Below are 24,182 nucleotides of genomic sequence, written 5' to 3' on the forward strand. Positions count from 1 at the left end.
GCATGAGGTTGACTATTATCAAAGGGAGACAGCAGAGGTGTGAAGTTAAATCTTTCTTTGAATTCAGAGTGCCTAAGTGGGAAGGCCGATGGTGCGGCATAAGACAAGTTACTCTATCTCTCTAAGTCTCACTTTACCTTTTCTTACCTGTAATGTAGGGATAATAATAGTACTTACTTCCCGGGGTTGCTAGGAGCATAACATGAATTAATATGTATAATGCATATTACCTGACAGTATATGAAAAAGTGCTTCATTTTTTCCAGAAAGCTGGTTATACTCACACAAGCTAGTTCCAGAAAGTCAGGATGCACTCATATAATGCAGATAAATCATTCTGATAAATTCTTACCTTTAGAAGTAGAATTCAAAGGTGACTATGTTTAATATATCCATCGCAAGCCAAACTGCCTTGAGAGGCAAGACAATTATTGTAAATAGGTGCAATGCTTGGATTAACACCAAAAGGAGTGTGTCAATCTGAGAAATGGTATACCTTGCCCAAAGGCTTTAAAAAAATTAACATCCTCTGCTCCCTCCCAAAACACACACACACACACACATTTACATATGCATGTGTGCATGCATGCACATACACAAACACATGGTCCCTCCAAACTGAATTTGTTGTCTTCCAATTTGCACACTTCTCTCCAGACTTTTAATAATTTTAGGTCTATAAAAGTGTCCTCTGTTCCTACATGTAGTCATATGCCCAAGGTAAAGATGCTCTAAGTGGATGAGAGCCAGAGTAGTCTGATCCAGAGTGAATTACAAACAAACCTATAGAGCCAAATTTAACAGAAGTCATCTTTCCAAACACAGGATGTAATCCTCTGACCAGCTTAGTATACAATAAATGCTCTCCCTTCCAACACCAACTATTTGGCAATCACCCTTGGAACTTCTGTTAGCATTTAGTATGGCTTGTATTTAAAGTTTTAAATATTTTGGGGGTGGGTGGTGAGAATGAATGCTTTATATCACCAATTCACCTGCAAGTTCATTGGGGGAGAAGTGCCTGCACATAGTAGGCATGCAAATAAACTTTTTTTCCTCCTAACTTTGCCATTAATATTCTGTCTACTGTTTTGATCAACTCATCTTGATATACACGGTATTTTTTATTTTCACTAGCCTTCAAAATCTTTGGCATTTCAATAAAGGCAAGTGTTTGCACTGATGATTAAAATCTATTACTTAACCAGTATATAATGAATATTCAACAGATGCCTAGCATAATGCTAGTCACTTTTCAAGGAATAAAATAATAAGCTATATGACATTATCTTAGTTCTCAGAAATAGCATGATATTGTAGAAAGTGATGAGACGTTAGAAACAGATAGCTCTCGTTTAAATTTCTAATGCTCTTATTTGCCAACTCTATGACATTTGATGAGTTAACTTATCTAAAGCTTCATTTTCTTCTATGTAAAATGTGTATGCCATGGCTTTTGCTTTATAGGATTTGCTATAAAGTAGAAGATTGAATAGCATACACAAGGTTAACATAGTTCCTGAGACACTTTAGGGGCTCCACAAATGTTAGATCTTATTACCCTTTCCTTCTTGTGATACTTTTTTCTGCTGCCCTCCATCCATGCTAAAGACTTAATTTATGATCTTGGCAAAACCAACATGCTTTTTCACAAAAGCATTCCGACAGAAACCCAAGAATCATAATTGATTTCTCTCTTCTGTTCCCTCTCCCTGCTCCCGTGCTTGTCTCAGCAGCTCCAGTCAACCGTACCTCCAACATACTTTTCAAATCTCAGCTCTCCATCTTCTCCGCCACCATCTCACTTGGAGTTGCCATTGTCTCTCACCTGAACCACTGAGCAGGTCTCCCCCTGGTCTCCCTGCTCCCACCGTTGTTCCTTCCTTCGGTCCATTTTTGATGCATCAGTCATGAAAAAACATCCTTTCTCAGATTAAAATCCTTCCCTGACTGTGTAGCTCATTTAGGATGAAACCCCAGGCCATCAACATTTCAACATTACCTTCATAGCCTTGCTTGTAGCTGTTGGACTCAGTAAGTTGTACTTGAGCACAAAACAAGTTATATTCAACTTATACAACTCTTTCCTTTCCTTACTCCTCCAGCTGTGTAAGCCTTCTTTCTGCTCCTTGAGTATATCAAGCTTTTTGCCTCCAAGCTTTTGCCTTCATATTCCTTTGGTTTGAAGCATTCTCCTTTCTGTTCTTGCCATGGCTAACTTCTTTCTGTCTCAGAAATATCCTTTATAATAACATTTTATAAACTAGCCCCTCCTCTGTAATCTGACACCATCTCATCACACTTTGTCTTCATAGCTCTCTAAACAAGTGATGCTTACTTGGTTTTTTTTTTTTACCTCTCCCACTAGATTATTAACTCAGTGGAAGCAGGTAAACTCTTATCTATTGATAAACTGTATCTCCAGATCATAATCTCCTGCCCAGCACCCAGGGGGTACACAATACATCTTTGTGGAAAAAGTGAACTGACTGCCATCAAAATTGTGCATGATCAGTAAGCTGATAGCAAGGCAACTGGGTGAATACCACACTTCTGCATTACTGCTCCTACCATGGAGAACATGGCCCATCAGGATTTCATCAGCACTTTGGTATGCGATGAGACAAAGCAGCAAACTACAATGCCATGTAAGATTCAGTAATACTTGTTAAATTAATCATAAGTTTAAGGTCCAGAATTCTCACGTAAATATTCAGGGAGGAATGAGTTAAAGGTCTATTTAAATGATATGGCTTAGCTAGAGTTATACACACAAAAGGGAAGACTATTCCTCGAAGACATCCAAATATTGCCACACTTATAAGTATGGAAAACAAAACAGAAAAATCTGGTATACCAATTACCTCCCCCAGAGAGAAAGTTGTGATTCCTATCTCTCTCTTAGATAACTTACTATTAAATATAAAAATAAATCAAATACATATTAAATAATAATAGCTTTCTACAGTTTGAGTTCCTAGCATGCACTAGTAATTGTGCTGAGAGCTTACATACATTATTTCTGCCATATTCCTAGCCATACCAAATTTAGGGTGATTAGACAATATGACATCATAGTCAAGAAATTGGACTTTGGAGTTAGGGAGTCTTCAATTAAAGATCTAACTGCCTGTATAGCTTTGGATAAATTAAAAACCTCTCAGAACCTGTTCACTTCCATAAAGATAGAATTGGTAATCATTCATATTTTGAAGGGGAGCTGTTTATTTCAAAGAAAAAATGTATTATTCACTTACTGTTCTGCATGGTGCTTATGTGTGTTTTGACTCCATGAGTTCATATTCACCTTTTATAATTGAAGAAAATAAAGCTTTGACAGGTTCAGTAATTTGGCTGAGACCTATGTGGTCCCAAAGACTGGTTTTCCGAACATACCTTGCTGTCCTTCAGATGAAATCCAACTTTTGAAATGTGTCAGAACTGGAACTCATATAGCAGGAGACCCAAGTGTGCCCAGTCTAGCAGGGATGCCTCCTTTTTCCCTACAACTCTCAGAAGAAACACCCAATGCATAAAAGTCAGACATAGATCTAGGCAGAATAAGTGGTGTCTTCTTGGACATGGTTTTAGAAGGACATATGGCATCCTCTGTCAGGGTCTCCTCAAAGGCTCTGCCAAAGGGCCAACAAACACTATTTTGGTTTTTGTGTGCCCAGTAGTTCTTTGCCATAATGCACACATCCACTGAGTTAAAATATGAAACTGTTAGCTTTTATCTGTAGCTTGATTAGAATTACATTCCAATTAGGAATTAATTTAGAAAAGGAGAATGAAGCAAAGAAATTTGAAAAGATGAAGGGATAGTGAAAACCTTGCAAAATTGGGCTATGGGCAAGACAATGTACTACAGGACATACCTCTCTCCCCAAATTCCTTTCTTCTCTCCCCTTCCTCCATTCCTTCTCTCCCTCTCTCCTTGCCTCTATTGATTCCATAATAATTCATTGAGTATATCCAAACACTTAACACAATGCTAAACAAACAGAAGTAGCTGAGAGATGTTTTCTTAAAGTGTTACATAACGGGCAGTGAAGGGCAAGAAGAAATGAAGGTGGCTTAACTCACATTAGGTTCACAAACACTTGCTAAGTGTCTGCTTGTATAAGATACTGGGAGCAGAGCAATTATTGAGCCCTGGTCACAGAGAAGAGGGATTGAAACGGCAGCAAACTCACAGATGCTATCTGTAGTCAATCATGAGAGAGAAGTCCCCTGGTACAAGAAGTCAAAGTCATCTGGCCCCTCGTCCTTGAATACTCCAAGATTATAAAGTCAGCAAAGTAAGGTATCAAAAGAAAGCAACAAACACAAAAGCAGAACATATTCAACTCCAAATTCTGGTCAGTTCCATTGGAAACGTCTTGTCATCACAGTTTTTCTCATCTGCTCTTCAAATACTTCCTTTGCTTTCTTCCTTTAAAAAAGTAAAGTGAACTATTCCAAGTGACATCACCACCGCATCCAATGGAATCAACTGTAGCCAACCAGTTAGCTTACCTTACTTACTGGCAGTTTTTGCCAAATGCATTATTCTAAAGACCCTAAAGCTCTGAGAAAGCCAAGAGAGATTTATTAACCAAGATGTCTTCTGAAAGCACACCAGGACAGGCCCACAGAAGCTTGGCAACAAGAAAAAATACATCATCTCTCCTTGGGTCAGCCTTACATGAAGAAAAGAGTGTGCTTCTCCAGACCTGGAGTGGTAAACATAGCAAGAAAAGTCACGAAAGCAGAAACATCTCTCTTCTGGCCACTGTTGTCCTTTTTTTTTTTCCTGACTCATTTGGGTATCCTGAGTGGGTATAAACATTTTCTTCTTTCCACCAGAGTGTCAAGAACCTTATGTATAGAATAGGGTAGTGCTAATTAAGGTGATACAGCTAATCATTTTACCCTGAAAGTCAGCCCATCACAGGAAATATTTAGGAGGATATTAAAACAATTGTTCAATCAGACACTGAGATATAATTGATGTGAAATTCCAAAGTAAGATATCACATAAAAATATACAGAATCGACAAATGAAATATCTAAGAACATCCTCACTGGCTTCGAGAAGATGCAAGGGTCAAGGATGTGGGAGAAAGGGGATCTGTAAATATATATTTGTTGGGTAGCTCCTACTTTCTAATCTCAACCCCAATGGAAAAAGGCTTCACTGAATCCAACCTGAGATCTTGCCACATATTCCCTGTCAATTGAGTCATCATAGACTTCTCATCAGGAAATATGGAAGGTACTGAAAGCAGGAGAGGGCCAATAATTCAAAAAAGAGCGTGCACTCTCAGAATTTGTCAGGAGAAGAATGAGAGAGCTGTCCTGGAGTCGTCAGTAGTCCTGACCAAGGGGGCTAGCTGGGAGACAAGACGTTTTCATGTTGAATGGAAGGAGGGATGAAGCACATGTCCAGGGATGGAATACTTCACCTGCTTTTTTCCACAGGAGTTGTGGGAGAGGTATCATACTTCCAGGGCTGGGCACCCCCAAAGAATTCAGAAAATGCTTCATGAGAGAGGAAGTCAGCTTAGCCATCCACCAGTCCTGGAAAGCACAAAGTCACCCAGGCAAATAACAACTGTCCCACTGTCTGCCACGTCCACCCTAAGAGGGTCTGAAACTATAGCCAACAGCTAGAAAAGCAGAAGACGAGAGTGGAAACAGCTTAATGGACCCTACTTCTAATTCCAGAGGGAGAAAGCCACCAACCAAAAGCTCTATCTAGGGAACAAAAACAAACACTTCACTATGAATGAGGTTTGAATCGATAAATATCTTAGATGAGACATTTAAAATTTCTGAACTGAGCCTGTACTTTGTCCCTTAAAGTACCACCATGCTGTTTACAACTTTTAAGTGGCAGAAAACCCAGCAGGAACTGTCCAAGTTTTCATGAGAGAAAAAGATCACTGCCAACTGAAACTTTAAAGAAATAGTGAAGACAAAGATAAAGATGCACTTAAATTATAAGTTGTGCTTATTTAACATACCATTTACACATCTGTTCAGTATATATTTGTTGAGTGTCAAGCGCTGTGACAAAGGAATGCAAAGGTGACTAAGTCCTAGGACAGGACTTCTGAGCTCACAGTGCAGTGGGATGGGGTGGGGCTGTCTTGATATAATGCCGTCTCCAAATCAGACTGATATCGAGATAGAAAACATATGCTTTGGGATAATTCATATCTGGATTTGAATTGCAACTGCTCTACATACCAGCTGGAGAAAATTATCTAACTATCTTGCACTTCGGTTCTCCTCACTTATAAATGGAGATAAAGTGATCTACCTTTTAAGAACGCCAAAAAGATTTAAGGAAAATGTATAAAAAGCATATAGTATACTTCTTGACCCATAAAACCTCAAAAAATAGTAGAGAAGATGTCACTAACAAGAGGGTGATACGGCCAGCAATCCTTCAGAAAACAACAAACAAAATAAATGGGTATTGCCATTAAATATCCCCATCATAAAAGTTAAAATGAAAGATTTAAGAGAAAGTATTACTATTTCCTAAATAATTTATGTCTCATTACTTTTATTCTTATACTCATAAAAATTCCCATTCAACCGACTGTAATATTTTTATTTCCTGAATTTTTATTATATAAATAATCAGGACCACAAAATCCAGTATTTAATCATCTCATTTCCTATGCTTTAATTGTCTTCTTGTGCAAAGTCTTATCTCTCAAATTATAAGAGCTAGCTGAAGACAGGGTGGGCAGTAATATTTTGGAATATTTGCTAGAATGTTTTAGGTCTTTGGCAAATATAGACATAGTTTAATAGAAAGGACTTAAGTTTTAAAATGTGTCAGTGTGTACAAATGCAGGCTATTCTGAGTTCCTGTTATAAACACAAACATAAACACGACAGTCTTCGTAAATTCTAACTGGAAAATACTTTCATGGTCAAAGCAGAAATACTTCTTGATACCTGCAAATCACCTTTGACATGAGAAATTTCTTTTGGCTCTGAGGTGGGTTCCACGCATTACAAAAACAGGATGGTAGAGAACAAACTTTCTCAAACCATTCTTCAAGTTGAATTTCAACATGGAATTTCTCTGAGTCTGCCGATGGCATTTTGAAAAGAATTTCATTAAATGTTGCTAACATGTCATAAGCTCCCTTAAATGGAAGGGTAATGGCTCATAACATTTGTAAGCTTTTTAATTTCATGGAATATGAGCAGCATAATCAGGACCTATTAAAGTCAATCAACTGTGCCAAGTGGGGCTACCTACCTTTGCTTTTGTTTCTATTTTCCTTGTGGGTACACCCCATGAACAGCCCCTGAATCATTCTTTAAGGCTAACACTGGTGTGTGATATTCTAAATAACCTCTGATGAAATCATCGCAGCAGTATTTGCCTGTGTGGGTTGAATAGACATCTCTTGGGAAATGGCTCTTGGCTTCTGAGAAAGAGAGATTTCCCTTTCTATTTGCTTCGGCTCAGAAGGTACAATTTTGGTAGGATTCAAAATCAGTTGTCTGACCAATGTAACTGGAATTAGTATATGGAGATGAATATGAGCAATCTTATTTATATTTTCAATGATAGAGGTGTTCAAACTACCAATTCTTCAAGACTGGTCTCCAGGTTTTCTTCTATCATGAAACTTTCAACTATAATAGTGGCCCTTTCTATGGGCTAAGTGCCAGGCATGGCTCTAGGCACCCTGCCTATGTTTTCTTATTTAATTTTCAAAACAACTCTATAATACTATCAGTTACCTCATATTATAGACAGAGAAACTCAAGTTTGAGATGTCGAGTAATATGGCCCAAATTACAAAGCTAATAAGTAGCAAAGCTGAGCTTCAAGCCCAGTTTCAGTTTATCTTTAAATCATATGTAATGTGATATCATGCTTTATTGCCTTCACAATCACCTTGTTTCAGATCTTCCTCGGCAATGGAGATATCCAGGGAGAGTTTCTACATGGGGATTAGAGGGTACCAGGTAGATTGATAATCTAGGATGACTGAGGGCTACAGAGTCAAACAGGGAGAACTCACCCCACAGTTGAGGCAGAAAGTACCCTTCAAAATTAGAGAAGCATCAGTGAGTGTAACAAACCAGCTTAGGGCAAGACTAGAAGCAGAAGGATGATTTAGAAGCGAGGAAGTCTGCGAAGAGGTTAGAAAATGGAGTAGAGGATGGGCTAGGGAGAGAAATGTGAGACTAAGACTGTGCGAACTATAAATCTTTACCACAAACAAACAAAAACAAACAAACAAAAAGAATGTTGGATACATAGATGGTGTTCAAATACAGTGTCTGCATTCAATTACAAATTATATAAAAGATGGAGAAAACATTCAGTTATTCTGTAGGCTGCCACTAATGACTACTAGACCAAGAAAATGTACAAATTAATGGTCTTACACTAACTGACATGCACGCCCTTTGCAATAGCTGAAGGAGATGGAAGAAAAGTGTTCATCTGAAAAAAAAGGAACAAATTTTATCCAAGGATACTAACTTCATTGTGGATGTACTATATTTTTAGACATATTGCAAATACTTCAGTTTTAGTTGGTAAGAAATGAAGGAACAGTTCAAGGAATAAGAATTGCAGTGGGATGTTATACTTTTTATACTTGAAGAATTTGTAAAAGAAGTTGAATTTCGAATGAATAAGACAGAATTCTTTCTCCAGGAAGGTTCCCAGAGGTAATTAAGCCCTATGCCCTAAGGTACTCATTATATATAATGAATTAATTTCTCTTTCCTATGAATATAGGATGGTACTAAGTATTTGAAGAATTGCAAGAATTGAGAAAATAGTCACTTATATTTTCTCTGTTCCATAGTTTCAAATAAAAATCTAGAGTTAAGAAAGACCAGGTCTTTGGAAATTTGGAATTTCTATAGGCTTTTATAAGTTTATATTTGTTTTGTTTTGATGGGATCAGAATGAGAAAAACCAGTAACTTGTAGTCTGAAGTTCTGGACAAAATAATATCTACGGAACCTAAGATGTCTAGAATATCATGGCATTTTTCCTGAGTCAGAATTAATTAGAACATGGATCCTTGATTATTTCCAAGTAGACACTGTATACAATTCTAACAGAGGCATGAAGAAGTAATGATATAATTGGAGATGGCAGTTTAGGAGATCTGTGGTTTAAATGGAGAACAAATGGTCTCCATAGGAAGCTATAATTCATATGGGAAAACTGCAGAACAGAGGTCATCTGTAGGGGTGTGGGGAATGGCCAGGGAAACAGCGATTGGCAGAGAAAGGAACTAAGATGCTCTTCTCTTCATGAAACTGACAAGTGTCTCACATGTTTCCTTGGGTTGTAGAGAAAGCAAGTTAGCATAGGCCAACATCTGTCTACTGTTCCCAGATAATATAGCATTCCAGTTAAGAACATGGTGTTAGAGTCAACGTGGGTTGGAGTATTAGATGTGTGTTCTTCCTAAATCTTGCTAAGCCTCTGAGTACTTACCTTTAAATAGAAGATTAAAATGATAGATCCTTCCTAGGGTTACTATAAGGTATAAACGAGATAACTTCACATTAGCACTGTGGCTGTTAGCTTTTACAACATGACGGTATAATCACACATTAGTTAGATTCAAATTCAGCAAACATTTATGAGCAATCACTGTGGGCTGGGCTCTCTGCTAGGTGATTTCGCATGTATTAGTTCACTTAATCTCCATAACAGCAAATCTTTTAATATGTATTAAAGTTTTAGATATTCAATATTAAAACAGAACAGCCAAACCCTGCAGGCACTTAGCAACATTTAAAAAATTTCTAATCATTCCCCATTCCCAGGTAACAATTCGTTAGTTATCTCAAGAACAGAATGGTCCAGGTATCTGCAGAGAGCCTTTTTTTCCTCTACTTAGCGTTGCCTCGGTGGCTCTCTTGGCTATTAGATTTACTGTACAGGGTTGTGCACATAAAGCCACAGATACTATACTCTGTGGTGATGTGTGACTTTTCAAGGGTAATTTTTTAAAACGTTGTACTTTTTTGCCATATGGGCCAACTGTAAAAAACAAAACTAAGTCACTCATAGAATCGACGTTGCTGAATTTCACAGGATCATCAGCCCGGTGACGAGCTGTGGTGGTAGGAGCATGAGGGAAAAGTTCCCACTATCTTCGCCCACTGAGAGTGGGAGGCTGTCTCGTGCAATCCACGACTGTTGGCATTGGCCTTCTTCTTATGCTAACTCTGTAGTAATGCTGTCAAATCCTGTTTTCGTTTCATTAAACTTCTTCCTGTACCTCCCTAACCAGAGTGCTACTCAGATATGATGACAGAAAACCTTTGTGATTTAGTGAACTCTGTGGCAGTAACAGAAAGCGTGGGGGTGAATTCCACATCTCAGAAAACTCGCATGGTAAGACGAGTTAAAAAATTATGGTGAATGCTAAGAAATAAATGCGAAACTTCGGTTTGTTAACAACTGAAGTCAGAAACAAACATGGGAACTCTATATCCATCCAGTGACATGAATACTCATGAATTAATAATTTAAAAATAAAGCCAGCTCCATTTCTCATTTATTAATGAGCTATTACCTACGAATAATTCATCTTTCCATAACATTCCTCTCATATTTTTTAATATAACTGCCTGAGCCTTAACTGAGGCCTAAAACCAATATACACAGGGTGATAGTGGAAAACTGCAATTATCATACCATCTGTACTTGTCCTTTACTGTAGAGAGATGACACTTTTATTTCCATGACTCTCGTGTTACAAAATGGAAGCTCTGCTTTACTAAGTAGAAAAATCTACCTTATTGCAACAAGCAAGGAAAAAAATAAGGTAGTCTGCTCATCTAATTCTTTCAACATGGTGATTTTTATCACAGTCTACCTCATACACCCTCCAAATTGCAACAAGTACATCTGAAAAATATTTATCAGCCTTAAAAGCCTCATTTACTTTGTGGACCATTTGGTATTTGCCTCGAAGAATCATTGCTGATAGAAACAGAGTCATTTATGGAAACAGAAAGTCCCGCACTCATAATTCAGGTAACTGCCATTTAAAACACCACTGGTAATAATTTATAGAGCACTGTGTCAAAAGGCTACGCTCAGCAGCTGGTGGAGATCACAAAATCAAAATAAGAGTAAGGATCTGCTTATAATTTCGGATGGCAAAGAAGTGTTTTCTCAGCCTCTGAAATGACATCTCCTGAAAAATTATCAGTGTTTTCAACAATAAACAAGTTTTTTAAAAATTAAGGCTAACAGTGCAACACACCCATAGCAACATAAAGTGCTGGGCATGACAAGTGTTGCCAGGAGATGAGTATGTTTTGATTGCATTATTAAGAAAATTAGTTTTTAAACTGACAATTTTTTTTGCCAACCTGTTAGAAGTGAAAAACAACAGAACTTTTAAGAATGTATTAAAACATCCTTCTTCCTTAAAGCTCGCTTCTCTCCATTATTCTCCCCTAATACTCAGAAGGCCACCCAACCGAAGGAAGGATTCTTCCTTCCATTAAAAGAATAAAAACCAAATCACAATAGACTGTGATGTATACTTTTCTCTCCTAAATGCTATTTATGAAATAAGCAAGAAGCAGTCTTCCACCAAGTAGTCGTTACAGGTGGCTGGGATGTTCCTGAAACCAAAAGAGTTATAGATGATGTTGATGTGCCATAGTGATGAGGAAGAGAAGCTCAGAGATTTGAAGCACTAAAGTGCTAATTTCATTTTCTTCAACTTTCCTGTCTGTAACACACAGCTCCACACCTGGGAGCTTCCATTAGCCTGTGGATGGCATGAATCCAGGCTTTACAGCAGGGCCAAGCTACAAAGTAGGAAAAGATGGGCTTTTAGTATCTTTAGTTCCACTTTTAACTCTCCTACTTGGTCTGTCCTGCTCCCCCATAGACTCGTACCACACAGTAGCTCAAGCCACCTTCCTTCCAATAATACAATACTTAATATGTACCTGATATAGACATTTAATCAATCTATAAGTGCCTATAAAAGAGAAATTTGTCTTTATCTCCTTGCCTGAGAGGCTCTTATGGAATCTTTGAGAAAAAAAGATCCTAAGAGAATATCATTCATTCATTCATTCATTCCTTCAAAAAAATGCTTTCGTTCCATGTAACAGGCACTAGTCTAAGAACTAGGGATACAGTGGTAAACAAAGCAAAAGAAATTGAAAAATGTTAATAGTAACAAATTATTATATCGAAATTTTATATAGTGCTTTATACTAAAGGCACTGTTCTATAAAGAGTAAAATTCACGTAATAAATGTTATGTAATTATATAAACTGTTATGATGCTGTAATAAGCTTATGAGGTAGTGCTGTTATGTCCATTCCACAGATGAGGAAAGTGAGGTGCAGGAAAGGTCAAGCAATTTGTTCAAAGTGACACAGCTAGTAAATGGTGAAGCCAGGATTTGAATAAAGGGAGTTGATGTTCCACAGCCTGCTCTCAAACAACACTTAGTAACTGCCTTTCTCCGTCCCTGCTGTCATGGAGATTATGCAGTGATAGCGTAAGAAAAACAGGTAAGTATATAAATATTTAATTGCATAATATATACATATAATGAACAGATAGAAATTAATATAACCGAGTAATATATGATATAATACAATAACAAAAAAGAAAGCTACTGAGGGGTGCATTTCAGTGGGTGGTCAGGAAAGGGCTCCATGGGGAATTGCTGTTTGAACAGAGACATAGATGAAGCAAGGCTAGGTTTTCATATGGTCTGGTAGTTCTCAGACTGTGGTGCGTGGACCTCCCCCTGACCCCGGGGTCCTAAAATCCTGAGCTGGGGTGGGCAGGAGAATAGGCTGCAGTGCCCTAGGCCCCAACTACAGCAGCTCAGCTTCCATCTGGTGCCAATTTGGGGGTTCCAAATAAAATTCAACTTTAAAAAGATTCCATGATTTAAAAAAAAAAACGTTGTAGAAAGCCCTGGTCACGTCCAACCTCTTAGTTCACATATAAAGAAACAGAGAGGGAAGAAGAATGACCTGGTAAGAGATCATTGCAAGTCATATCAGAACTGCTGTTGAGAACCCAGATTCCCTGATGTTGAATTTGGTGTACTTTCTAGAATAACAAACTGCCAGCATTAACTGTCCTCCCTGTCCAAGACATTGCATTCATCTCTAGAGGGTACAGACAGAGGTTTTATTCCAAGGATGGTGTCTCTCTGTTTGGAAACTTTATACCAAACTCCAGGCTTAGCAAGAGCAACTGCACAGATGTTCTGGCCTGTCCCCTGTATTCTATTAAACCACCCTCACCTCTGCCTCCTATTCTAATTATATGTTTACTAATCTTAATCTATTATACCTCTTCTTACTATGTTACTATACATATTTAAGTGACTTCAAATCCTTTGTGGAAATGTGTATGTGCCTGAGGGGAAGGAGCATTTGCTGTGTGGGTTTGGCATGACTACACATTTCTAAGTCTTCAAATTCACCAGAATCTAATGATGGACTTCTGGACACCATGACATGACAGGCGACAAAAATGAACTTGGAGTAGCCTACCTGCCCAATGGCCCTCAAATCATACAATTAGACATTCTCGGCCTCATTCAAAAGTTGGACCTTCTTCTACCAAAACTCTGGCTACTATAGTTATAAGTGAGATCTGACCAAAGCCCTCAGTAACTCTTATATTTCCAGCACGAACTTCATTTAAAAAAAAAAGCACACATGTCAATTTCCTCCAAATTAAAGGAAGGACAAAAACCCCATCAGTCCATTTTAATTCTACAGCAACCAAAAGTCTATGAATAACTCTCTCTTTCCCAGGATAAATGAACAAACCAACCATAGTATTAAGTGTCGATATATTCGAAGTGTGTGTATCTGTTTAAAAAAGAAGAGTAAGCAGCTGGTTCACACTACTGTCCACAATAAATCACAACATGTAAAAAGGGAGATATACTCCAGGAATGGCAGCCAGCTATACAGTACAGATGGGCTTATAGATGACCCTTCCAATGTTTAATAATCTCCATAATTTATGTGTGAGCAAAGAAATACAAAGATGCCTAGTGTACCCCTCTGACTTACTAAAAATCACTTTTATTTACTTGGGCAATACTTCACGGTCCAGTTAACTTCTTAATTAAAGACAGCAAGATGTTCATGTTCCATGCAAGTGGCATGGAAATACTGTTTTGTGTGCAATATGTTCAGCTGGGAGTTGAAGCTGTTTTGCTTACTGAGGAGTCACCGCAGCCTTCGTGTGGTTTCGAAACTAACCAGAGACGTGGCTCTTCTCATCACCACTAAACTGTCAGTGGAGCCTCTGCAGACGAAGCTTGTGTTTGCCTGCCATCGCAGGTTCCATTTTCTTTATTTGTCTCGGGCAGAGCACACCAAATCCAAATTTTCAACTTTCCTCTTTCCTCTCCCCGCTTGCTTCCTCCCCATTCATGCTCCGTAGTGGGGAGAAGAATAAAGACAAAAAGGGGGTGTGTCCCAGGAGACTTGGTGGGGAATGGCTGTGGTGGGCTGGAGCCTCAGCCTCCAGAAGCTCTGCGACCTGTATCCCTTGTCCCTGACCTTGCGTATTATTTCAAAACTCACAGGAGTCGGATCACTAGGAGAATTTGAGGCAAAAGAGGAACAAGAAGTGAGGAAGAGTGAGTCACAAGGCGCGAGGGATCCCAGGAAGTCAACCTAATTTCTGCTTGATGACCCATATGCATCCTCAATTCCATAAACCAGGAGCTGCGGCCTCAGGGGCCTGCAGGGGCCCATTATAGACACGAGTTCAGAAGTTGGGTAGGAGATGCCAGTGACTCATGGAGCCTGGAGAATTAGGGAACAATCACCCATCTAAAGAAAGCAGCTGCTACTCAGCTCCCAACCTTAGAAATATCAAAGTGCTTTGCCAGATTTTCTCATTTTTCATGAGAATCAGAAAATGTACATTTAAAAAAAATGTTAACTTTTCAGATATTTATTAGAAACAAATTCATACTGAAAGGAAAATGCTGTGTGAGGCAAATAAACAATATCTGTGGGCTGGATTCAAATTTAAGTTCTGTCATGAGCTTTCATATTAACAGTTTACTTTATAGTTGATAAGATAGGGTCACTTAAATTACTTCATTTAATCTTTACACTTAATTTATAGAGAATATCACCACAGTGATGAGATCAGCCATAACTAAGCTCGGTCTTGTATTATCCTATCTTTTCTAGTTTCCTTTTCTTAGTGTTTCTGAATTTTTCCAGAGACTTAATATGCCTTTCAGTAAGTTGTTCCTCATGAGAGAGAAAAAGCTGTGACACTGTGTTTAGTTTATTTTACTAAACACAGTGTCATGAGAAAAATAATTATCACATAAATAGTGTGTTGATGTGGAGGACACTGTAATCCTGGATTTCATTTCTGACTTTTGCTAGGTATAACTTGGGTAAATTCTACCTCCTTTCTGAGCCTTAAGGCCCTATATATTAAATGAAGTTACTGGTGTAAATGAGTTCTAATTAAATTCTTTACTTCTATCCTAGATATGTGTCGGTAATTCAGGCTAATGGAATAAGTCAATTCATATCATACTAAAATCAAAATAGAATGAAAAGAATTCAGCCTTTCATAAACAGACATGATAGATAAAAATATAAAAATCTATGATGAGGGTGATCAGCTCAGAGTTACAGGAAGTATACAGCAGTTTGTCAACTTTCATAAATATTGACAAACTGGGATACCCTCAAACTCCATTTCATATGTGGAATTCAGAATATAGTAGGAACTAATACTCAAACTGGTTTTTGTAAAGCACTGGCATGGGTGTGTATTTTAATCTTTAAGTGTTTTATTATGTTTTGCTTTTTCTATATCATAAAATGAGTGAAAATGTCATTACTGGATCAAAGTATATAAAGATGTATAAAGTACTTGGCATATACCATAAAACTTTTTTTTTTTTTTTTAAGGAAGACTGTGTCAGTAACCTATGAGTGCCAGAGTCAGCAAAAATTTTTAAGCAGAAGAATGAGAAAAAAGTGAGTTGAACATTAGGAGGGTATCACTCTATGAAAGAAAAACTGAAAACTAAAACCTATTGACTATGAAATGGATTTCCTTAGAAGGCACTGAGTTTGTGATTAAGAAGACATTCAAGAGGAGGGTGAAAGACTATTTGGTTCAGAGGAAGTTTAAACATCAGATGAGATTTGGACTATCTGAGGATGCTGACAGTGAAAATGATCATGGTCATTGTCATCATCATTGTCGTCTTCATTAGGAGAAGCGGGTAAGGGCATAAGAAGGGGGTGAGAGGAGTTACCATTTCTGGAGCACTCACTTGATGTCAAATTCCGAATTAAGATTTAGCATATAGTATCTTATTTCTAACTACCCACGACATAGGTATTAATATCATCTTAATAGCCCATGTAAGAAAACAAGAATTTTCCAAGTTGAGAAATTGCTCAAAGATCACTCTTCTGCCAAAAAGTAGCACTGGTTGCCACCCAGCAATACAGCACACGAGTTTCACCATCGTGTTACAAGGTCTCTTAGTATAGGTAACTTCTAAGAACCCTATTTAGATATGATTTCATAATTCTATACATGGGTTTTGGTAAGTAAGGCATCTTAAAATATGTGAGTTTTTATAGGATAAAAACATTTGAAAGAGATATAAATACTCTTAAACCTTATGAAATAGTTTTCTATTTTATTTTCTTAGAGTAAATTAACTTTTTAATTCTTCTTCTAACTTGTTTCTACTCTCTCTTCTCCTGAACTTCTAAATTAAATAGAGCAACGGCCCAAGACCTATATACCAGTCCCAAGTGTAACTGAAGTGAGTATAGAGAAAAATACACCATGCAACTTCCCCATTGTTATAGGCTTGGTGCTTAGTAGATGCTCAGTAAATGTTAGTTTCCCTTCCCTTATCATTTCACATTAAGTTATGCAAATGCACCATTTAGTTTTAAAATCATGGGAAGTAAGGTAAGAAGCCTCTCTAAAGAAGTAGGGGTCTGCCGCTTTTGCCTAAAATGATACTGTGTGGTTAAAGGTCTCCTTAATAGCCATTCAATCTATGTACTAGTAGCTCCTGCCAAAAATTTGTAGTTGTATTTAGCAATTAAAAAGATGCCTATCAAATTGAAATATTTAAAACGGAGTTTTTTTGGCATTGTATCCTTTAACTTTATAAATTTCCGTGCTAATGTACTCAGGTAGTATTTCTAGGGACAAGCTGGTTTTTGGATGTGCTGACAGAATTGTTAATTTAGTGTGTGTCCTTTTCAATCTGCTTTCTGAGCGGCATGATACTTTACCAATTAGGAGCTATGCATCCATGTGGTGTGCATAGGTAGAATGTCCCAAGGCTTTTATTCAGTTCCCAGATGGAAGTTTTTATAGAGATGAACATTTCTCATTGGTTTATCTTACAAGGTGATTGCTATCATACTAATCAATTTGTAGTGACTTTACCAGGGTTGTAAACTTCAATAATGAAATTGGATACAGTATTGAACATTGTGTGGATTGCTTAACTAATTTCAATTCCTCTCAGTTCAATGAAACACAAAACCAATGAACTTGTGTTGCTTCATTAGTTATCATCACTTAAAGGGGCTGAGAAATGTAGTGCAACTGGACATTGATCTTTTTGTAATGGGAAGACCGAGAGAAACCCCATGAATCAGAAGCAGCTATGATCTATGGAGAAATGGTATTGCAGATAATTCTACAAGCAATGGTCAGGTACATCCAAAAAAACCAATAGGCTGAAGATGCCAGGTGGAGAATTGAAAGCTGCCACATGTGAGACTAATGTGAGCATCACGTGAGGCCATAATTATGTATGGCGAATTTTACTGATTGCCTGCCCAACAGTCATTCCCATGAACTTCTTTGCTACCAGAATCCCAATTTTGTTCAGCTGGCAATTATCCCAGTGCTTGAGGGAAAGGAGGCCAAGTCATCAGCTCCTAGCCTTATTCTTTTTTGCCTTTTTGATCCAACATATATATTTTGACTTTTTGTGATAATTCAAAGAGAGACTAGCTCTACCTTTGTTGCTGTGCTTAATATGTTATTCTCTATTCCCTTCTCTGTGCTCTGATGTCATCCAAAAGGATAATAGTAAAGGTCTATGCCCTGAGCCACTTCTATATTTCTCCCCAGCCAAACCGAGACTCAATTTCTGACTTAAAAAAAACCACCAACAAAAAAATCTTATTAGATTGAATATCAAATAGATGGTTAAAAAAAGGTCTGGATAAAATTACATATACAATCTATTAAAATTATTTAGATATGAAAACTATCTGATTGTATTTGTATAAAGTTCTAAGAAATGCAGGGTAAGGTACAGGACAGTAAGTAGATCAGTGGTTGGTAGGGGTCAGGGGTGGGAGTAGTTGTGTGGATGCCATAGGATGAAGGGATTAAAAAGGGAATCTCTTAGGGGTGAAATATATGTTAATTATCTCAATTGTGGTGATGGTTTTACATGTACATACATATGTGAATACTTATTAAGTTGCACATTTTAAATATATGTAATTTACTCTAGGTCAATCATACCTCAAAAAAGCTCTTAAATTTTTAAATATTATTTAGATATAAAAATTTACTGTTATTATTTGGAGGAAAAAAGGTACAGAATAGTATGCGAAATATAGTTTTGTTAAAAATACATACTACGGTAAATGCCTGAAGAAATATACTAAATTGTTAACAGTGCTTGCTCCTGCAAGATAGATTTAAATGATGCCTTCATTTTTAATAACTCATTACTCAATTTCACAAATATCTATTGAGCACATACTATGTGCCAGACATAGCAAGAAGGCTGAGGAATATAGGAAAGTTCAGATAATCTCTTGGTCTTCTAAAATCATATTCTTAAGAATAAGAATGACAAATGATGACAGTTACAAGGGGAAAAACATGTCTATATATGGCTGTTGTGCTAAATAAATTGATTCATTGAGGAAGGTCTTTCTAAAATGGCAATAATGAACTGATGACTAGAAAGAACCTCCATGAAAAACATCTGGTAGAGGATTTTCTAAGATCTAGTGAAGAGTTTCGATTTCATTCCTGGGGCAATGGGATGCCAGTGGAGAATCCTTTGCAAAAGGAGTGGAGTGACTTGACATTGACATTTTGAAAAGGCTACTTTGGCTGCAATTTGGATTATGAGGCTAACAGTGCAAGGCAGGAGACAGAGGAGGTTATCACAATGGTGCGGGTAAGAGAGGATGGTGGCTTGAGCCAGGGGCTGGAATATAATGGAGAACAGTGCATGAATTTGGGCACATGTTTCAGGTAGAGCTCACATGACTTACTGATGGATTTTATTATATACGCATGTCTGTAAGCATATATAATGTTTTCTTTAGTTAGAAAATATTTACTTTGCTATCAGAAACATATAGGCTAAAAAGCTTTATACATTGACTATTTTTGAAAGGAAAATACTTTCTGACGAACAATGGGAAAACAGTGAATTCTAAAACTTTGTTTTCTTTAAATGGTTATTGAATTTAACTTACTAATTTTTCAATATTAACATAAGTTTTTATTTTTTTGAAATTATCATTACTTTTTAATCTTCCAATCAAGTGTACCTGGACTTGGGATCAGATGACTATTTATTTTCTGATAGGATGGATGACATATTCCTAAAAGTTCACTTCCTGCATGTTAGCCTAAGAGATAGACTTTTCTAAAACACATTTCTCGATTCCTTTAATATGACTGTAATTCTATAGCAAGGAAACCTTTTTCAGGATATTTTACCTAACATATATTCTACCCATAATCCTAAAATCTACTCTTTTATACCACATGCAATCTAGCCAGAACATTTATATGTTTATGAAAATATCACTCATATAGAGAGATTGGCAAACTATAGCCCACAGCCTATTTTTGTATGGCTCTTGAGATAAGAATGTTTTTTTAACTACCGTATTTTTAAAGAATTTTAAAAAAATAAAATATTTACTACCTGGCCAAAACCATTAGAGGGAAATGGCCAGTCCAAACCAATGAGTTAAACGAATTTAATATAAAATTATTAATCTAAAGTATAACTAGTAACTCAAACTGATAATGTAACTGACTAACTTGCCAGGATGAGAGAAGTAAATAAAAAGCAAGAGAAGTGCATTTAACAGGTATTCTTATACGCTTAAAATAGACTGTCTCCATCAGTCCAAGGCAAAATCATCACCCTACTCTCCTCATTACAGTTTTGGCCCATTACTCCTTCTAGGATATAGCTTCCTCGAAGACAAGGAACATGTTTACAATACTCTTGGTACTTTAAGTGCTCAAGCCACTATGCTATGAGTTCGAGTTACATTTCATAATCATCGTGTAGCTGAACTGATTTGCTCTTTTTGATGACCTTAACATCACAGCTTCCTTCCTTTTTCTAACTCTCAAGGAAATAAATTAATTGGCAATTCAGTAGTTGCACTCAGTTTAATACAACTCAGTAGTTTAGATGGCATCCAGACAAAATTACCCTCTGCATCAAGTTGCTGAATTTCATTAATTATGGTGATCAATGCATGCAATGCAAATAATGCTTTGAGGAACTTTCCCGTTACTCTTTGCTTGCAGGTGGACAACGATCAATCCAGGCAGAGCAAATGCATTAATAATCCTTCCAACCAGCAAATTCTACTACCCCATCAAAAAATAATAAAAGTAAAAAACAAAGAAACAAAACCAACCAAACAAAATCACTCGCAAACAAAAATTAATTTTGATAATATTAGTTCATAAAAGCAAGGTAACAAGGAATCACTTCTATCATGGCAAAAGAAAAAGAATGACAAAAACATAGGTAGGAGACTGTGGTTAACAGAAAAGCTTCAGAATTACCTTTCGGAGTTGAAATCCTTGCCCTACTACTTCATAACTATGTGGATACTACTTCTCAGATCCTCAACTGTTTAATTGAGCTGTGATTACACTTAGGACTTCAGATTTGAATGCAAATCATTACCTGTATTATCACCTCTACTCCACCCTCTATAATCACCTGATGGCAGATAAATTTCCTCAGATTTAGATTCCAGAGGAACAATAATCCCATCTCTCAGCAGAAACTTACCGGTCTGGACTGGATTTCTTTGGCGTAGAGAGGTTGTAAGAATTCTGAGTCTCCTTCTAGCTTGAGACCCTTTTCTGTGATTCTCAAGTTTCCCATTCCATCCTGAAATAGAGGTAGAAAGAAAACATGAAAAATGCAATTAGTCAAAATTTCAAAATATCTCAGGCTTTCAAATATTAAAACAAAGGTATTGCCTTTTTAATTAATTAATAATTATTTTTTTAGGAAAGGGTGGAATGAGGGGGGTTGGGTCCAAACAAATACATAAAATACTAGAAGGCACTGTTTAATGCTTATTCATACTACCCTTCCTGCTGACTTATTCTAAGAAAATTCTGTTCGAGCCATCTGCAACGCCTGCCAGTCATTCACTTGCCCAGATGAAGGAGGCCCTTTTTGTTAGGTGGTGCAGAGAGAATGGAGGCAGAAGATGAGTGGGGAGAGAGAAAAGAATGATTCCCCAGGTTAAAGCGAAAGATCCTTTTTCTGAAATTATGCAAAAATCACAAACTGTTAATCAGTTGGTCAAATCCAGCCTTTGTACAAGGTGTGTCTGGCTCACAACACACTGAAGAAGTCGAATTAGTTACTACTGTTTTTACTAATAGTTTATTATGGAAATATTAAAAAAAATATACAAAAGTAGAAAGAATAAAAAGCAAACATTTATATGCCTATTATTCATCTTCAACAATTATCAATTTGTCTATTGTTACATATTGCATCCACCACACCAACCCTCCTTGTTTAAACATACAATTACAACACCAAAAAATAATCATTCCTTAACATCATCAGATACTTAGTGTCAAAATTTGAATTTCATTAATATCTATTTTCTCTATTTTATTTGAATCAAGTTTCATACTGCAATAGTTTGATACATAAAGTACTAGGTCATCTCCTAAAATCTCCTAGGTCACTTTCTCACACATAAACACACACACACACACACACACACACACACACACACACTCACTCAATTTGATAAATAAAACATTTTTCCAATAGCATTGCTCAAATTTTGCTGAACATTGCCATAATTTCATATAAGGTGCTCGGTATTTCCTGTAAATTGGTAGTTAGATCAAGAGGCTTGATCAGATTCAGACTTAGTTTTCTAGAAAGAATACAGCCCAGAAAATAGAATATATAAGTTTTCTTTTGCTACCATGACAAATAATCACAAACTTAATGGCTTAAAACAACACAAACTTATTATCTTGCAGTTCTGTACATTAGACATCTGAACCAAGACTCAAAGAACTAAAACCAAGATGTCAGCAGAGCTACTACATTTCTTCTTGGAAGCTCTAAAGGAGACTCCACGTTTTGGCTTTTTCTAGCTACTTGAAGCTTCCACTTTCCTGGGCTTGTGGCCTTCTTTCACCTTTAAAGTCAGTAACGGTTGGTCGAGTCTGTCTCATATCCAGTCACTCTGATGTCTCTTCTGCCTCCCTCATCCACATCTAGATAATCCAGGATTATCTGACTATTTTAAGATTAACTGATTAACAACCATAATTTCATCTGTAATCTTAATTCCTCTCTGCCATGTAATGTATCACATTTGTCGGTTTTGAGATTAGGACACTGATGTCTTTGAAGTGGAGGGCATTTTTCTGCCTGCCACACACAGTATTGCTCTGAGAAGGCACATAATATCTTTTGCTATGATGTCATCAGACATTGGTGATCTTTGCCTAAAGGAGCCATTATTTCGCTAGAGACTTAAAATTGGTGTTAAAAATAATTCTTTTATTTCTTCTTAATTTATTGGCTGGGATTTTCTATCAAGAGAAATTTCATGTAATCAACTATGTTTCTCCTAAATTATAGTTCACATAGAAACTTGAGAGATACTTGATTTTTCCTCCTTTATTTACTGATCTTCAAAATATTGAATTGGTTACCTAATATCCTCCAAAAATGATCAACAAGATTTTTATTTTTTAAATATCACTCTAAATATTTTGATGTGTTTCATTCCAGCACAGTTTTTATTTCTATTGATGTTCTAAGTGTCCTCCCGTTGCTCAGGGGAGCCTCGTCAAGTTGACCCTTACATTCGTATATAATACGACCTTGTCGTCTTTAATGGCCCTCTAGCCCCTGTATGTACCAGAGTTATCTTACATGCCCTGCCCCAGGCCTGGAAGCAGCCATTTCTAGTAAAAAGCCCTGGGGCACTTTGGGTGCTCATTGCTACTGGATTGGCCCTTGTTTCTGTGGACAAAGCTAGAAAACAAGGTATATGTTTTTAAATAGAAAATACTATGAGTTCACATGGAACTTCAATTCAGACTCAGGGCTTGAAAGTTTTTGTTTAACCTCAAGAATCTTAACCATTTTATTACCTTTCTTCCATACCAAAAATCCACATTCTCAATAACACCACCGTAATTACTCATTTGATTTAACCCACAATACACACACAGAAGAGTTTCAGAACACGAACGCCACTACCACACTAATACTGTGATTAAGAAAAAACATTTAAAATTTGTCTTTTAAAAAATATTTAAAGTATGTCCTACTAGGGAAGTACAGTCAAATTACTGGGTTTCAGAATCACTTGAAATCGTTCTGTTCAGTGAGGTTATGCCACTAACCTGATGTCCAGTGAGGTTCAATTGTTTCTCCCCCCTCCCTCGCCTTTCTATTTTTCATGGCTGCTTTTTTAAAGTCTAATTTTATTTTATGGATTTATAAACTATTTATAGAGCATCAAAGTCAAATATACAAAACAAGATATATTTGAGGAAGTTTAGCTTCTGTCTTTGTCTTCCTCCATGTTTCCTCTGCTCTAAGTAATGTGTGTATGTGTGTGTGTGTGTGTGTGTGTGTGTGTGTGTGTGTGTGTGTGGGTCAGTGTTCTCCAGAGAAATGGAATAGGATTTGTGAGTATGTATGTATGTACTCACATATGCACATACAAATGCTCTTTAAAAATTTATTTCTCCATTTTACAATAACATTTAGAAACTGAACGATTCGAATTAAAAAATCCAGGTTTTCAGCTTCTCCTGCAAACTGGAGTTCCTGGCAAGTCTGAGTCT

General features: G+C 36.9%; 1 protein-coding gene across 9 annotated transcripts in view; it reads right to left on the bottom strand.

Annotated features, from left to right (window-relative positions):
* The window catches only part of SGCD (sarcoglycan delta), a 1,401,159-nt gene that overhangs the window by 193,066 nt on the left and 1,183,911 nt on the right, over window positions 1-24,182 (bottom strand). For all 9 annotated transcript variants that reach the window (XM_023528634.1, XM_023528637.1, XM_023528635.1 and 6 more), the window contains one exon: window positions 21,124-21,225. In XM_023528634.1, the coding sequence (XP_023384402.1) occupies window positions 21,124-21,225 (102 nt within the window). The remainder of the gene's footprint in view (window positions 1-21,123; window positions 21,226-24,182) is intronic.

The sequence above is a fragment of the Pteropus vampyrus genome, unplaced genomic scaffold (assembly GCF_000151845.1).
Source record: "Pteropus vampyrus isolate Shadow unplaced genomic scaffold, Pvam_2.0 Scaffold30, whole genome shotgun sequence".
NCBI classification, from domain to species: Eukaryota; Metazoa; Chordata; class Mammalia; order Chiroptera; family Pteropodidae; genus Pteropus; species Pteropus vampyrus.